The sequence below is a fragment of the Lynx rufus genome, unplaced genomic scaffold (assembly GCF_022079265.1).
Source record: "Lynx rufus isolate CCGP_SWC_20201006 ecotype Redwood Valley unplaced genomic scaffold, mLynRuf1.p SCAF_6, whole genome shotgun sequence".
Taxonomy (NCBI): domain Eukaryota; kingdom Metazoa; phylum Chordata; class Mammalia; order Carnivora; family Felidae; genus Lynx; species Lynx rufus.
Window position 1 is genome coordinate 99,144,896 of NW_025814878.1, and position 17,495 is coordinate 99,162,390.

The window sequence follows — 17,495 nt, forward strand, 5'->3', positions numbered from 1 at the left end:
ATGATGCCTTCAGGTAACTGTAGGACGTTCAGTAACATTAGAATACAGTGCTTGGGGTGGTGTGTAGATTACAATTGTATGCCATTCTACGGAGTTTGAACATTATCCCAAAGGTGTCTAGGTAGAGTGACAATCAAATTTATACTTTAGAAAGCTCACTTTCCAGGAAAATCACTTTCTTAAGCAGATTGAGAGGAGCTTCCTAGATGCAAGGAGTCCAGTTAAGATGTTCAGTAATGAGTGAGAAGCAATGCAGACCTTACCCACAGGCAGTGTCAGGGTCTTAGCAGAAGTTGGCCAGGATCGTGAAGAAAATTTAATAAAGGTGTTATTTATGGGGAATGGAGGTAGGCTTAAGAGAATCAGCTTATGGAACATTCAGATGAAGACAGCCATGTAAATTGGATATACATGTCTGGAGCATAGAAGAGAGGCCTCTATTATAAATAAGATTTTGAGACTTCTCAGTATGTAAATAGTACTTGAAACCATGAGAACTCATTTAACTTCTCATGAAGAGTGTGGGTAGCAATATGAAAACTTGAACAAATAAAAGGAAAAAGAGAAGGAGGCAGCAAAGGAGGAAAAGGAAATGGAGTGAATAGTGGGATGAACACTAAGGAGGAAGGAGAATTTCAAGGAAAAGGAGGTACTATTATTCCATGCTGTGGATGAGTCAGCTAAGATGAAGACTAAAAAATTGATTACATTTTTACAAGTAAAGAAATAACCTTCCTGAAGAGGCGCACCCTTTGTAGAATCTCCCATAAGAGTTTTCCCTTTTGAATTTTTAAATAATACTCTAGAGTGTCTAGAAGAAATTCAGTTAGCCTGAACTTATGGAGATATGTCCTTGAACTGTGTTCGTAGGTAAGTTTATAAATACATTTAAGGTAGGTTTTGTTAAGCATCTCAAATATATTTTAAATTAAGTAAATACATATATTGAGATTGCTTTCATTCTTCCTTTAAGTTGACTACTTTCTCATTCTAGTTTTTTATTTATATGCTACTTCCCTTTTACTTCAGCTTTTTGTTTGTTTTAAATATTGACCAAATATAATACATTTCCAATATTTAAAAATTAGCTTTTGGGAAATATATATATATATTTATAAAATGAAAGTAATTAAAAACTATGGTCATTAATTGTCACTTAAAAGAACTTTTCAAAGAGCTAAAAGTTTATTTCCCTATTGCATGCCATCTATAAAAATATAATTTGCCTTTTAGTACCACAAATTTGTTAATATAATACTATATCATTTAAAAAAAGAAAAACTTATCTGTGGATGAAGGTAGAATCCTGTAGTTCTGTGTCTGATTTCATTAAAATTAGATTTAAAGTTGGGGCGCCTGGGTGGCTCAGTCAGGTAAGCGTCCGACTTCGGCTCAGGTGGTGATCTCGCGGTCCGTGAGTTCGAGCCCCGCGTCGGGCTCTGTGCTGACGGCTCAGAGCCTGGAGCCTGTTTCAGATTTTGTGTCTCCCTCTCTCTGACCCTCCCCCGTTCATGCTCTGTCTCTTTCTGTCTCAAAAATAAATAAACGTTAAAAAAAATAGATTTAAAGTTTTAAAATGTTCACTATTTATTGACATAAAATACAGTTTAGTGTATCTAAGCATAAAGCATGGAACCGAATTAAGTGGAATTTTAATCTAATACGTTTTGGTAATGGTAACATGGATGATATGAATGAGCAATCATGTGTAAGTCAATTAGGTTTCTTACTTTTAACAACTCAATATCAACAATATGTACATTTTCTTAATGGTTTTAATTTCATAGGCTATATTTCTCACAGACTAGGTTTTACCAATCTGCTGTGTGATTTTCTTAGAGATACTCTTGAATATGGCTTCATTACCAAGAGTGTAGAATCTTTTGTTTTCACACTGAAATTATGAGGCTTAAAATATTGCCAAACTAAGAAAATTCTCAGATTTTGGTAATTTTTTTGAGCTTATTGTGCAAGTGGTTTCTGAGATAGCCTTCTCCTTCCCCAATTTCTCAGTTTACAGTGTATTTACAATGAGAAACTTGTATGTGTCTTTTATATGAAGTGATTTAAATGCATGTAAATTATCAAGAGCAAATGTTACAGACTCATTGCAGGGAATGAATATGGTCCTGGGTAACTCAATTCATAATTGAATACATGAAAATATCCTTTATGACTGTGTATGCCACACTGGTTAAATCCAGTTAATGCGTGAAAAGCAGCCTTCTTGACACCATCTCTTTTCTTGCTTATGCATTTGCCTGGGTATTATAGCTCCTTAACTAGTTTCTAGCGTTCTTAGGTTATTTCGATTCATATGTTGCTGTCAGTTCAGTGTCTCCGTGGGAGACGGAGGTCCTGCAGCTTCTTAGTGTGCCATCTTGCTAACATACCTCTTTCCCATTCTACTTTAAAACCTGAGATTCACTTTTCACATTGAATCGTATGTTTGGTCTTTTACCTCTTCATAGATACCATAACATGTTGTCTTGTACTGCATCACCACTCAATAAATGTTGATAATGAAGACAACAGATGTATTTTTCAAAAATTGTAATGAATAGATAATGTATTTCGCCTATATTCTTTGTCTTAAAAGTTTTGGGGGGAACTATATTTTGATGTAACAAATCTAATTGATAAATTCTAGGGCTGGAAGCGATACAGCCCTGCTGTTTATCGCATCAATTGGGTGAGTTGGTATTTATGATTTGAGAATGGTGAAATATGAGGTTATAGTCACTTCAAGACTTTTAATGAGGAAAACCTTGGAATGCTAATTTACTAGGTAACAGTTTTAAAATACTTTTTGGAATAACTTGATGATTTGTCTCTTTACTTTCTAATTGTTTAGACTCCCCGAGAAGTGGCCCAGCAGGCTGTGGATGCAGATGTGCATGCCGTGGGTGTGAGCACGCTCGCTGCTGGTCATAAAACCCTAGTTCCTGAGCTCATCAGAGAACTTAACTCCCTTGGACGGCCAGATATTCTTGTCATGTGTGGAGGGGTGATACCACCACAGGTATTTTTCATCGCCTGTATTTTTCTAGTGCTATGATGGGAATCCTGAGTAATATTAGTTTATATGTAGTTCCAATTTACTGTATACTTTTGCTAAAGATAAAATTGTTGTAGATTTTGATCTAAATTATTTCCTGGTGATTTTACTAAGTAAATTGTAGTAAGAGTCCAAAAGTGGGCAATGTATTTTCTGTTCAAACTATCTTGTAATTCATTATGTATAATTTAACTTAACAGTATGCAGAGCTTCTCTTTATGAGAGAATTACCTCTTTGCAAACTAGTAACCTAGATAGAGATGTACTTCCTTCATATTTGGTATAGAATGATGGAAAAGGAATAGGATAAAAGTAATAAAATTTCACAGCTAGAATAGAGAAGAATGGTAAACACACAGTGCATATATCAACTCCTCGCCACAGATAGAGTGAGCACTCTTTGTCCTGTAATGAAGTGAGTCCTTTAGTTAACCAGTCAGCAGCACTTGCTTCTGTTGTCTTAGAGTAGCTACCTTGTTCATTTTTTTCATGTTTCCATCCATACATACTGCCTTAACTCAGAGCTGTATCATTTACATGGTCTTATAAAACCTCTTTTTCATTAAAGCTAATTTGATTGGGGTATAGTTTTCTTAGAGCCAAAAATATCCTAATTCAGAAATAAATAGAATCAGCCTGTTCTGAAAATTATTGGCTGATTGGGGAAGAGGTGGATTCTTGAACAAAAATGTGGATCCTGTTAGAAAAGGAGAAATGAATGCTAGGTAACAATCAATGATGTCAATTAATTTATTAATGGGGTAGGGGGATACTTTCCACATATTACCTTATCTATCAGTTAAAATAATTAGTTAAGATCTAAATTTGGTCTGTTTCCAATCCAGTTTTTCATTATGTCAAGTTTTCTTTTTTTATTGAGAACAGAAAACATACAGAGGTAGAAGATATATGTGATTGCTCTAAGTTAATAATTGATAGATGCTACAAAGACAGTAGCAGAAATTCTTGGTGAAATATGATCTTATGTCGAGGTCTACTATTTTTTTTCCTCCATACCACTCAGAATATACAATAGTTACTTATATACTACTTATGAAATCAGAAAATATATGTATGAAGTTGTGACACTGATAATAACATAGGACTAGCAAGCAAGCTATGTTATTTATTCTTTCTAACAACACTAAAGTGATATAGTCAACACAAAACTTTGTTAATTGCCTATTATTTTCACAAATATAGTTGACTATTTGGGAATATAAAGGACTTTTATTCTTTATTGTCTGTGTATGGAAACTTATATCTGTATTGCAGTTTTAGAGTCTATAATATCTAAGCTCTTAGACATGATATTAAAACTTAAGAACCAAAATAGTTAAGCTGCACAAAATATTGAAATTGAAATATGAGTTGAGAAAAAACAGAAACCTGTTATCTAAGTGAGCTGACATTTTCAAGAAATATATTTCACACAAGTTGTGTTAACCCTCTGGATATTTGCATTACTCAGAACATTTGTAGGTATTTTACACACTTTTTTTTCCCTATGAATTTAAAGACTAAAGATTATTTTCTGTAATGACATACTTGTGTGTTAATATGAGTATCCTTTATAATATAATTGTAGCAATCAACATGTACACATTTTTTTCACTATTTTCAGTAAATATATAAAATAATGTACTTACTCAGTTGAAAGTCCTTTAGATTTTAAATTAGGAAGCACTAATATATAGTAGTTAATCAAGCCGACTTAGCCACTGCCACTGTGGAGCTCACCATTTCTGCAGCCTGATTAAATAAATATGGTCTGTCCTCACCAGTATGTGTTACTATAGTCTGGATTTTCTAACCTTCTTAAAAGCAGTGGCTTCCAAGTATTTTCAGCAAGGTTAGCAGCCTCGTGATGCCTACTTCTTTCATGAAGGAGGCAATATGATACTCCCGGCCAGTTCAGTGGAGGATGTTTTAAAATACCAACTTTTTTTTTTTTTAATGTTTATTCATTTTTGAGAGAGAGACAGAGACAGAGACAGAGCGTGAGCAGGGGAGGGACAGAGAGAGAGGGAGATAGAATCCAAAGCAGGCTTGAGGCTCTGAGATGTTAGCACAGGGCCCAACACGGCGCTCAAACCCACAAACCATAAGATCATCACCTGAGCCGAAGTCCAACACTTAACTGACTGAACTACCCAGATGCCCCTAAAATAACAACTTTTTATTTGAAAATAATTCCAAACTAATAGATAATAAAAATAGTACAAAGGACACCTGTGTACCCTTTACTCAGATCTACTTGTTTCTCACATTTTATCCCCTCACTAAAGTATATTTTATAAGGCTGTGTTAAGGCTTAGATAAGTCAAGAAGCCTTTCTCCATTTGCAATATTTCACGGTCCTCTTCCAGGTGAGCTCACCTTCCAAATCCACAAGTCAGATGAGAGAATAAATGGTTCATAGCATTACTAGGAAAGATAGAATGAAATAACTTATCCATTTGGCCATCCCCAATTTGGAGATCATTGTTATTGTTTTGTCAAGTTTTTTTTATGAAATCTTAAATCTATAGCACCTGCCCAAGAATAATGATGTGTTTGAGGTATCTTTAATGTGTCAAATGTTGAGGTTATAAAAATGATTAGAAATGTTCTCTGCCCTTAGAAGTTCAGACTTAGAAGAAGAAAAGTTAAATAAGATGTGTTAAGTACCATTGAAGAATTATAATATTGTAAGAGTATTACAAGGAAATAAAAGAAACAGCAAAAAAGTCATCGGGGATAATTAGCATGACCATTTAATTTGTCATCTAAATGTGACCACTTTTGAGAACAAATATGGGTGCTATTAAAAAGGGTGCTGTAAAAACAGTCTAATTAAAAAATGAGCAGAGGATCTAAATAGACATTTTCCAAAGAAGACATACAGGTAGCCAGCCAGGTACATGAAAAGATGCATCAGGGAAATGCAAATCAAAACTACAATGAGTTATCACCTTACACCTGTTAGAATGGCTATTCTTCTTTCTAGAAGGAAAGAAATAACAAATGTTGGTAAGATGTGGGAAAAGGATACCTTTGTGAGTTGTTGGTGTGGATCAAAACTGATGCAGCCATTGTGGAAAACAGTACAGAGATTCTTTAAATTAAAAATAGAACTGCCATGGGATCCACCAATTCTACTTCTGGGTATTTATCCAAAGAATATGAAAACACTAACTCGGGGCACCTGGGTGGCTCAGTCGGATAAGCATCAGACTTCAGCTCAGGTCATGATCTCTCAGTTTGTGAGTTCGAGCCCCACGTCAGGCTCTGTGCTGACAGCTCAGAGCCTGGAGTCTGCTTCGGATTCTGTGTCTCCCTCTCTCTCTGCCCCTCCCCCCACTCGCTCTCTCTCTCTCTCTCTCTCTCTCAAAAATAAATAAACATTAAAAAAATTTTAAAAAAAAGAAAGAAAACACCCAAAGAGATATATGTACCCTCTGTTTTTCCTGCATTATTTACAATAGCCAAGATATGGAAACAACTTAAGTGTCCATCCACAGATGAATGGATAAAGAAGTGGTATATATATACCATGGAATATTATTTGGCCATAAAAAAGAATGAGATCTTGTCACTTGTGAAAACATGGGTGGAACTAGAGGGCATTATGCTAAGTGAGATAAGTTAGACAAAGATAAATACCATATGATCTTATTTATATGCAAATCTTTAAGAAATGCAAAAACCGAAGCTCTTACATACAAAGAACAGATTGGTGGTTACCAGAGGCAAGGGGAAAGGGATGGGCAAAGTGAGTGGAGGTAGTCAACAGCTACAAATTTCTAGTTATGAAAATAAATAAGTGATAGGGATGTAACATACACCGTGATGACTATAGTTAATAATGCTGTAGGGCATGTTTGAAGCTTACTAAGAGTAAATCTTAAAAGTTCTCAACACACATACACATGCACAGTTTTGTAGCTATGTGTGGTGATGGATGTTAACTGGACTTACTGTGCTGATCGTTTTTCAGTGTATACACAAATACTGAATCATTATGTGGTACACCTAGAGCTAATACATTAAATGTCAATTATACCTCAATAGAAAAAGGACTGCTAAAAACAAAGAGGGTACTGCAACAATAAGCACAAACCAGAATGTCCTAGGATATGTGATCACCCTTGTGGATAAGGATCAGGGATTTAGAGGATATCCTAAAACTCAATATTATAGCTACAGATACTCCAACTTTTTTTTTTTTTTTTTAACGTTTATTTATTTTTGGGACAGAGAGAGAGCATGAACGGGGGAGGGGCAGAGAGAGAGGGAGACACAGAATCGGAAGCAGGCTCCAGGCTCTGAGCCATCAGCCCAGAGCCTGACGCGGGGCTCGAACTCACGGACCGCGAGATCGTGACCTGGCTGAAGTCGGACGCTTAACCGACTGCGCCACCCAGGCGCCCCCAGATACTCCAACTTTTAAACAGACTACAGCCTGGAGCAGTATTTGTGTCCTGGGAATCTTTTCACTCAGACTGTTTAAAATAAAGTAACAAATAGCAACAGCAACATGGGAGAATTTGTTTTTAAATGAGCTAATCTTTGTTTACAGAAAATCTGATTTCTTCACAAAGCCAAATTCAAAGCAGCATCATTCACCCAAAGAAAACAAAAACACTAATTAGAAAAGATATATGCACTGCTATGTTTATTGAAGTATTATTTGCAGTAGCTAAGATATGGAAGCAGTGGGGTGTGAAGGGTTTCATTTTCAAAAGAAATCATTATGACACCTAAATATTTTTATATACAAATATATGGCTGTAGTCTCACTGAAAAAGATTCAAATTGTATTGAATATGTGTGCGAGTATGTATGTGTATATTAAAAACATGGAATATTACACAGCCATAAAAAGGATGAGATTGTGCCATTTATGACAACATAGATGGACTTAGAGGGTGTTACGCTAAGTGGAATAAGTCAGACTGAGAAGGGCAAATACCATATGATTTCACTTATATATGAAATCTAAAAAAATATGTGAGTGAATAAAAAAGCAGAATGAGACCTATAAATACAGAGAACAAACTGGTGGTTGCCAGAGGGGAGGGAGTACGGGTTGGGTTAAATGGGTGAAAGGGAATGGGAAATGCAGGTTTCCAGTTATGGAATGAATAAGTCAAGGTAATGAAAGACACAGACAGCATAAGGAATATAGTCAATAATATGATAATAGTGATATAACAGGACAGATGATAGCTACATTTGTGGTGAGCATAGCATAGTGTATAAACTTGAATCACTACTTTTTTACACCTGAAACTAATATAACATTGTGTGTCAACTATACTCAAAAAAAAAATAAATAAATTAACAAAATAAAACACTCCCCAAAAGAAGAGTATCACCATTCACGAGTTGCAGACAAAATACCTTAGAGGAAATAAATAGCCTTATAAGCTCAGACCTATAATGTGATACTGAATTGAACACAAATAATGACAAGTAGTAAAAATTTAGGTGAGAGAAATTATACGGCTTAGGGCTCAGAAGTTCTCAATCAGTGGGCCATACAACTTCCTACCACATACCACACACTGGGGTATTTGGAAAAGGGGCAGAGTATGCTTTGTTCTTTTAATGACTTCGAGTACAAGGGGTGCTAGTGGCTATTATTAGCAATCCCAGTGAAGGAAGAATTTTTCAACCTCAGATGCCATTAGTGTACCAGTTAAGACAGTTGGGGGCATCAGGGACAAAGAAAGGGCAGCATTTATTGCCCTTTTGTTTCATTTCCTTGAAATTAAATATTGTCTCTTTTATTAATTAAACAAATTCTTTCAACAGGATTATGAATTTCTGTTTGAAGTCGGAGTTTCCAGTGTATTTGGTCCTGGGACTCGAATTCCAAAGGCTGCCGTTCAAGTGCTTGGTGATATTGAGAAGTGTTTGGAAAAGAAGCAGAAATCTGTGTAACATCCTCTTTTTGAGTTAGCTTTTTTTCTAGAATAGTGTTTCAATGATGGTCAAAGAGTAAAACTGTGTCTTCAATTTAATTCAACCCCTGATACGTACTTTCTTAAAACTACATTAAAATACCTGACTTAAGAATTTGGTGATGTTATAAGCGTGTTTGTACAGTTTCACTTTAAAAATTAAATATACTTAAAAACTCTATAATACATGCTCAGTACTTCATCAGAAACTCTAGACAGTGGTATTATTTCAGAAAATCATGATATTTATTTGAAGTATTTCTTACAAAACTATTTTTCTATTTAAAAAAAATTAAACTTTACCCTCCCCCAAGTTTCTGATTAGTCTCATTCTTCAGTTTAGCATTATATTGACTTGAGCATGATAAAATAAAATTGATATATGAATAAAATAATTACACCTATCTTGCAAAAAATAAGGAAGCATATTTATGTAGAGAAACATATTGTGGTTGTGTCCTCAACCAAACTCTACCAGAATTATTTCAATAAGAATATTAAATTAGACCCAAAAGTTGGAACAGGGGAGAAATGGCAGAATATTGCTTCAAATGTGACTTTACTTTCTTCTTGGGCATGAACATGTGACTTTGTTATTGCTGGGCTTGGGTCAAGACCAGGAGAGTGGATGCTTATAAATATTTCCTAAGATGAATGTGCTTAGGTTGTTAATATATGACTTTCTCCAGAATGATGTTGTAAGCTGGGAGTATAGAAGCTAATGGTACAGTCCAAGGCTTAAGACTTGATAACCAAGGGAGTGCATGGTGTAAAGCACAGCCTAAGGGCAAGCGAAGCTGATATGAAGTGTCCCAAATCAGTTAGTGAGGCAGGAAATAAAAGGGGTGAATTCCTCCCTTCTCTGCCTTTTACCTGTTTTCTTTTTCTTTCTTTCTTTTTTTTTTTTTTTTTTTGAGAGAAAGAGAGAGGGAGAGAGAGAGAGAGAGAAGTGGCACTCACCCAAAGCAGGGTGTTTTACCTGAAGCAGAGCTCTTGCTTTACCTGATGTAGGACTTGAACTCCCAAGTTCAAGTGTCCCAAGTTCAAGACACCCAAGTCTTGTGTTTTACCTGAAGCAGAGCTCTTGCTCACCTGATGTAGGACTTGAACTCCCAAATCACAAGATCTTGACCTGAGCTACCCAGGTGCCCCTTTTGTTCTATTCGGGTCCGCAACAGATTGGAAGATGTTCACACATGTTAGGGAGGGCAACCTACTTTATTAAATCCTCTGATTCAAATGCTAGTCTCATCCAGAACCACCCTAACAGACACTCCCAGAAATAATATGTAATCAGGGCACCCCATGGCCAGTCAAATTGATTACCTGTTGTAAGTACCTATTACCTAAAATTATCACGGAGCCCTTGTACATTGCTGGTGGGAGTGTACAATGTTGTCGCTACTGGAGAAAATGATACAATTCCTCAAAAACACTGAACAGTTACCAAACAGTCTAGCAATTCCACTGCTAGGTATATATGCAAAAGAACTGAAAGTGAGGTCTTGAATAGATACTTGTGTACCCATGTTCATAGCAGCTTTATTCACAATAGCCCAAAGGTGGAAGCAACCCAAGTGTCCTTGAGAGAGAAGTGGATAACAAAATGTAGTGTATACTTAGAATACTAGTCAGCCTTAAGAAAGAAGGAAATCCTGACACATGCCACAACATAGAAAAAGCTTGAAGACATTATGCTAAATGAAATCAGCCAGTCACAAAAGACAAATGATTTTGTTTATATGAGATTTCTAGAATAGTCAAACTCACACAGGCAGAAAGTAGAATGGTGGCTTCTAGGGCCTGGGGAGAGGGAATGGGGCATTAGGGAATTGAAAGGTTATAGAGTTTTAGTTGGGGAAGATGAAAAGTTCTAGAGATGGATGGTGGCAGTGGTTGTACACCAATGTGAGTGAACTTAAAGCCACAGTACATTTAAAAATGGTGAAGAAGGTAAATTTTATGTATATTCTACCACAATAAAAGTATTTAGGACAGTCTTCCCATATGGTACATGTTTTATAAATGGTATTAATATTGTTATCGTAGTATTACTATTGTTAAAAAGAATGGTAAGGCATGAAGCTGGGAAGGTAGGCAGAAGCCAGATTGTGTACAGAGGCAAGTTAAGGGATTTGAACTTTATCTTGAAGACACAGAATCCTATAAGGGTTTTTACTAAGGAACTAATCTGACGAGGTTTGTGTTTAGCACAACAGCTGTGTGGAAGATGCCTTTTAATGGGGACAAGACTGGAGTTGAGAGAAGACTGTTAGAATAATGTAATAGAGATATTCTTGGTATCTAAACTTATCTGCTCAGGTGCTGCTCCGAGACGACAGACATGGAGAGGATAAGATCTTATTTTGGAAGACTGAATTGACAGAATCTGTCTTCTATCTTAAAAAAAAAAAAAAAAGGTTCTTGATCCTTGGGTATTTACTGTGTGGAATCTGCTATATCCCCTCACCTATTATGGTGGTTCTTTTGTGGACCATTTTTGATGTGCAGTGATTTCGAGACTGGATTTACTGACATAACGTCAAAATCAGGAAAAGGTAAAATGATGGGATTTGTTTTCCAGTGATCTTTTTGTCAATACTAGAGTTTTTCTGGCTTTGGAAGCATGATAGAATGATGTCTTTAGGGTACATCAAAATCCTTTCCCTGCTAGTTACTGGAAATGTCATTGTTATATAAATATTCTCAAATATAGGAAGTGGAGGAGATGTTTGAAGAGGCATCCCTTCTGAAGAAAACCTGCCTGGAGGTAGAAGAGTTAAAATAACAAAACCAAAGAAAACAGGATGAATTCTTCCTCTGATTTCCATTTCAGGGAACAGGGACTCATATAACAGAGAGGAGAGGTGAGGGGGCTGTTAAACAGCTCTATCCTTTATGCCATGTGTCAAGATTATGCCATGTGTCACCGCCACCCCTCACTGGCATCTTCAAATTCCCACCTGCTTCATACTACTCGAAAACTTTTTCTTAACACAAAAGGGATCTAATAAAACTATTTATGTTAAGACATAGATGTCTGCTACTGTAGAATATGTTTATTTTACCCGGTATATTTTTAATTTAAATGAGAAAAAACTTATCAAAGTGATGACTAAAAACACTTGTGACTATCTAGTAGACACTCAGTAAAAATGATGATGGAAACAACTAACATTATTTCCACCAATAGACAAGTCCTGACTCCTTTCCAAAGAATTATGAACCATCCATTAGACAAATATTTGTGCCTAACTGTGAAAAATTCAGTAATCAAAAATCTTTTCTTTTTTTTTTTTTTTTCAACGTTTATTTATTTTTGGGACAGAGAGAGACAGAGCATGAACGGGGGAGGGGCAGAGAGAGAGGGAGACACAGAATCGGAAACGGGCTCCAGGCTCTGAGCTGTCAGCCCAGAGCCCGACGCGGGGCTCGAACTCACGGACCGTGAGATCGTGACCTGGCTGAAGTCGGACGCTTAACCGACTGCGCCACCCAGGCGCCCCTCAAAAATCTTTTCAAAGAAAAATCGTTTTGGTTTTCCTCAATAAACATAATGCTATTGTTTTCTGTTTCTTAGATCCTCTTTTTATTTTTTTCTGCTGTACCTGTAGGTGTCTCCCTAAGTTCAGGATTATTCTGTTTCCCTGAAGAAACATTCTTGAACTAATGCCCCATCATAGAGACCCATAGGCTCTGCGAACACTGTCAGGAAAAGCACATCTCTTTAATAATCTGCTTAGATGCACCTAATGTCATCCTTTTTGATTGTGGTTTGTGGTCAGTACAACTATGTGTTGATAATTGTTCATGAACTGTGCTGCATTTGTGCTAAAATGATGAGTTCATTAGCAGTGAAGCTAGAATGTGACCTTGGATATGAGATTATTACTGAATTCTATTTAGTAAATCCGTCTCTAATTCACATTAACTCATTTTAAGTCTCTAATTATTCATGGCCTATTTCCTCCCTCTGCATTCAAACCCCTTGTTATACTGACCTCCTTTACCACTTAACATGAGATCAGGGCATGATATTAAGAGTATTTACACACAACACAAAACCCAAATTACCCTGAAGCCCTTAAAAAAGAGCAATGCAGAATTTAGTAACTTCTTTCAGGGTTATCTGAAATAATAATACCCTCTAATAATACCCTTTTGGTTCTGAGATCATTGGCAAAATATAATTAAGGTAAATTCATGAATTTATGTAATATACACTTTTATTGGTTGACTACCATTTGTTAAATTCCAATATGCTATTACTTTTGGAAAATAAAAACATAGATTTCATTGTGTTTTAGCTAAGCTGCACATAGCCAGTAAGCATTACATATGTGTATAACAAAAAGACATCTTTGTTGTTATTTCCTTCTGTGAACAAAAAGCTTAGCCTAGAGCTTGCTTAGGAGGGTATAAGAGAAGAGTAACAGTAATGACATTCTTAGGCTTTCTGGATTGTCTTTACTTGACTTTAAATAGTCTGTCCTATTGCCTATTTAGTTTTGTCATTTTATTAGACCATATGGTCATCAGAGCAATTTAGTGACAATTTTCTGTCAGAATAAATGGTTATCTAGACAATAAGTTTAAAAGGACACTAGGCAGATGACTCTCTTTGCCCCTAAAGTGTTCTTTGGTTTAAGGCATCAAAGACCTCTAAAAATATGTTTTTAAATTGTAAATACATCTGCTAAAAGCCTAATATTAAATTAAACATTTACACTCAATTCTAAAAACATTGACTAAGAGGCCATTGCTAATCGTGCACAGGTTGCACGCTGTCAAACTCCAGGGGGAGCCATTTACTTTGCAGTCTTGCACTGTCCTAGTCCTGCATGTATTCTGCTGCAATTTTCTGTCTTAAAAGAGGGATGATGAGAGAGCCCATGTCAAATGTTTGTTTTAAAGATTAAATGAGATAATGCACAAAACCTGCTTTGAACTGTGCGGCACACAGTAAAAGACTAATAAATGTTTTCCATAGTAATTATTATTGTTATACTTTACGCTAGCCTCACTTCTAGCCCTTGGAAATAAACATAATATATGCATTTGACATGATTCTTATTCTCAGGGAGCTAGTAGCCAATTTGCAGCAGATGAGCTCATGAGGAGACTATGACTACAGTGTTGTAAAGGAGGTATCCATGTAGTGCCATGAGAACACAAAAGGAGTTGCTAATTTTCTCCTGTGGGGGAAATGAAAGCTTCAAAGAGGAGACAACATCTGGACCCTAAAACAATGAGAGAGATTAAGTGGCCAGAAGTGTGAGTACGTAAAACAGGTATGTGGTAACAGCTTATTCAGGGAAATGGGGGCAGTGAATGTAGTCGAAGCATGCAATTCATGATAAGGTTGAAATACAGGGTATGGATTTTATCATTTATTAACATCTTACTGTGAGATTTTTTAAAAATTGTAGTTTTAAATACTATAAGAATTTTTCCTCTCACATCCTTTTTATAACTAAGGGCTTTGTGATACATAATAGCTTTTTTAAAATGACAGTGAGATAGGAGGCAAAGGAAAATTTTGCATTTCCCTTTTTGCCTAGGATTTGCCAAGGTGTCTGTGATTAGGGAGATATTTCTTGTTTTGGAATCTAATTATTTCTTACTAAAAATGTGGTTATAGCTAAGAATACACCTCTTAGTTTCAGACCATTTTGTAAACCTCACACTCAAACCCAGGATCATTGTATTAAATATGTGTCACAAAGGAATCTGCCATCACTGGCAAATCATTCCATAGTTTGGAAGAGAAAACAAAACTTTTCAGGTATGTGCTGTACATATATACCTATCTTGTCAGCACCATTTAAATAAAATGGCTCAGAGAGATGGTGCCTGCAATAGGCCTGAAAATTAAGACAAGCTGTGTTTGTTGCCTGCCTCTTTAGGTGAGAGAAGTTAATCACTTCTTATTTTGGCTTGCCCAAACAATAAGACAGGTCTCATTTTCAAAACCCAGGCTTTTTGACTAGAATATTTATTTTGATTATGAAGCAAAGATTCAGGACTAAAAAGGATTTTTTTTCTTTTTTTTGGTCCAGGATTCAAAGTATCCTTTTTGTCCTACAAAATGCCAGAAGACATTTGAGATAATTCTAGACTTATATTCGCTAAGAACTCTGCTAAGGGTTCTTTAAGGGTTCTTTAAGTGAATTTGTGGGTATGACTCACTCCTCACTGGAGTAAAAATTTTTCAGTGAGATCTCTTTCCTGAGGATGTGACTAATTGGAATTACCATGGTTTACTTGATAAAAAAATGACCTTTTACTCATTCAAAATTTCTGACTCTCATCAAGTTGCTATTCAGTTGGACAGTAAATTTGTAGACCAAGAGAAGAAATAAATACTATGATTCCAAAGATGCTGTCCCCAAATACACTTCCCTGCATGCTTAGTTATGCTGGAAATTACTTTAACAGGAGACTGCATCTCTAATTCCAGTAGAATTGAGAGTAAACTGCAAGTATCTTGGAAAAGGTATTGACAATCCATATCTGATCTTGTTACACACATCATTTTGATCTGTATGAGATTATAAAGGAGCTAAAGGAGAAAACAGGGTATTTGTGTCAGTACTAGAATGGGCGTAGGGGCAGAGAAAAAGAGAAGAGTCAGGCATAGTTTGCAATGGATTTTCCTGCATAATGGGAAGTTGGCAGCCAAGCCTTTTTTTGTTTTGTTTTGTTTTGTTTTGTTTTGTTTTGTTTTTTAAGTCACCTGTGCACAGCTTATGCTCTCATGCACCCTACTACTCTCCCACCCTTATCCCCAGTGAAAATATGGCTTTACTGAGGCCAAATTTAGTTGAAGAACCAGGAGAGTCCAACACGTGTATGATAGAACACTTCCTAAAGAGATATCAATAACAGAACTCTGCGCTCTGTAGGGAACCAAGAGTGGAAAGCAAATAGCGTGCTAAGGAATGCTGCTTGCACCCTTTTCTCTGTATGGGTACATTTCCTCTGTCAAATTATTTTCATTAAACAATTTGAGTATTTTTAACAGATGCATATGTGTGTGTTTGAGTGTGTGTCCTCACACACACTCATGCACAATCAGGGCTAAAAGACAAAAATTTCACTTTGGGTGTCTGCCGAAGGTCCACTAAATGATAGCGAAGATGAGCCAGTGTTGTGGAACTAACCGAATTGTGGGTGTTGATGGGTAAAATGACTTCTAAGATTCTTATTCCGATATGAAAATACATTTTCCTTTTCTGTTCTCTGTCCCATCAATCAAGCTTCCTCTGTAGGCTTTTATGGTTGTGCACCCAGGATGTGGTCTCTTGGCTCAATCTCAGTGTCTCGTGTTGAGGTGTAGAAAGAGCATAGACTTGGGCATTAGACTTACCCAGTCTGTTTCAGCCTCTTACCACATGTTGGATTCTGGGCAAGTTATCTATTTACTACTGAGCCTCAGTTTAAGAAATACTTTAATATCCTCCTTGAGTTTTTTTATATGAATGTGTATCTCAGAAAGAGTAAACACCGAAGAATGTTGGTTTTATTTCCCTTGGATAGACAGAAAACAAATGTGCAGGTTATCCAATATGACAATGGACAAATTTTTCATTCAGTTAAGACTGGAAGGAAAAATATAAAATTTTCTATTTCACTTTAACTACTACAGATATCAGAGGACACTAGTACATAAGGTATGATATTTAGTTTGTTTCTAAGGTGTGGATTTGTGATATCTAGAAATCTACAGCAGCACATCCAAAGTAAGTTCTATAAATGGATTTGATTTGAGTCACCTTGTCAGTTTAGAAACAATATCATAAATATAAATGACAAAGTCCCAAGGAAAGGCAACAGACATGCCACTTTGCTAGCTTTCACAAAACCTAATTTTCCATGCAATCTCTAGTGCATTAAAAAAATGAAATGTAACATCACTGTTGAAGGCAATCTCCAGATGGCCTTTTATTAGCTACTGAGGAGGCCGCTTCTATTCTCCATCAACTGTACACACTGCAGTGACAATTTTCACCTTTACATGCAATAAGCTATCATCGTTGCATGAAACACTAAATGACACTTGGAGGACTGGTCCCTAAAATATATTTTGAAATGCCAGGTGCAGGGCATAGTTCATATGATCACAAATCTGGATTTTCTCTACCTGCTTGAAGGTCAGACAATGTTGGTTTGCAGTCTCAGGAGCTTTGGTAAAATATGAAATTGGCCCTATACTCGGAGGTCAGGGAGAGACTGAAGAAGGGGCAGACCACTTCAGACTGGTAAGTGGTAGTTTTAATCAACAAGGGAGCTTACATATGAGACTTGTCTTGGGTGGCTGCAAGATGAGTAGATCTCCAAACCTCCCTGCCAGAATCTTAAAAGTTTATATAGAGGTCTTAACTGGGTTCAGTCATGAATTTAGTCCAGATGGTCTCAACAATATCTTAATCTCTCAAGGCTGTGCCCTTGAAATGGCTCCGGCTATGGGCAAGGCAGACAAACATCCA

At 36.3% G+C, this 17,495-nt stretch overlaps 1 protein-coding gene across 2 annotated transcripts in view; it reads left to right on the plus strand.

Annotated features, from left to right (window-relative positions):
• MMUT (methylmalonyl-CoA mutase) overlaps positions 1-9,837 on the plus strand; it is a 36,585-nt gene extending 26,748 nt beyond the window's left edge. For both annotated transcript variants that reach the window (XM_047102492.1, XM_047102491.1), the window contains exons 12-13: positions 2,855-3,022; positions 8,858-9,837. In XM_047102492.1, the coding sequence (XP_046958448.1) occupies positions 2,855-3,022; positions 8,858-8,986 (297 nt within the window). In that variant the 3' untranslated portion in view covers positions 8,987-9,837. The remainder of the gene's footprint in view (positions 1-2,854; positions 3,023-8,857) is intronic.
• The last annotated feature ends 7,658 nt before the right edge of the window (positions 9,838-17,495 follow it).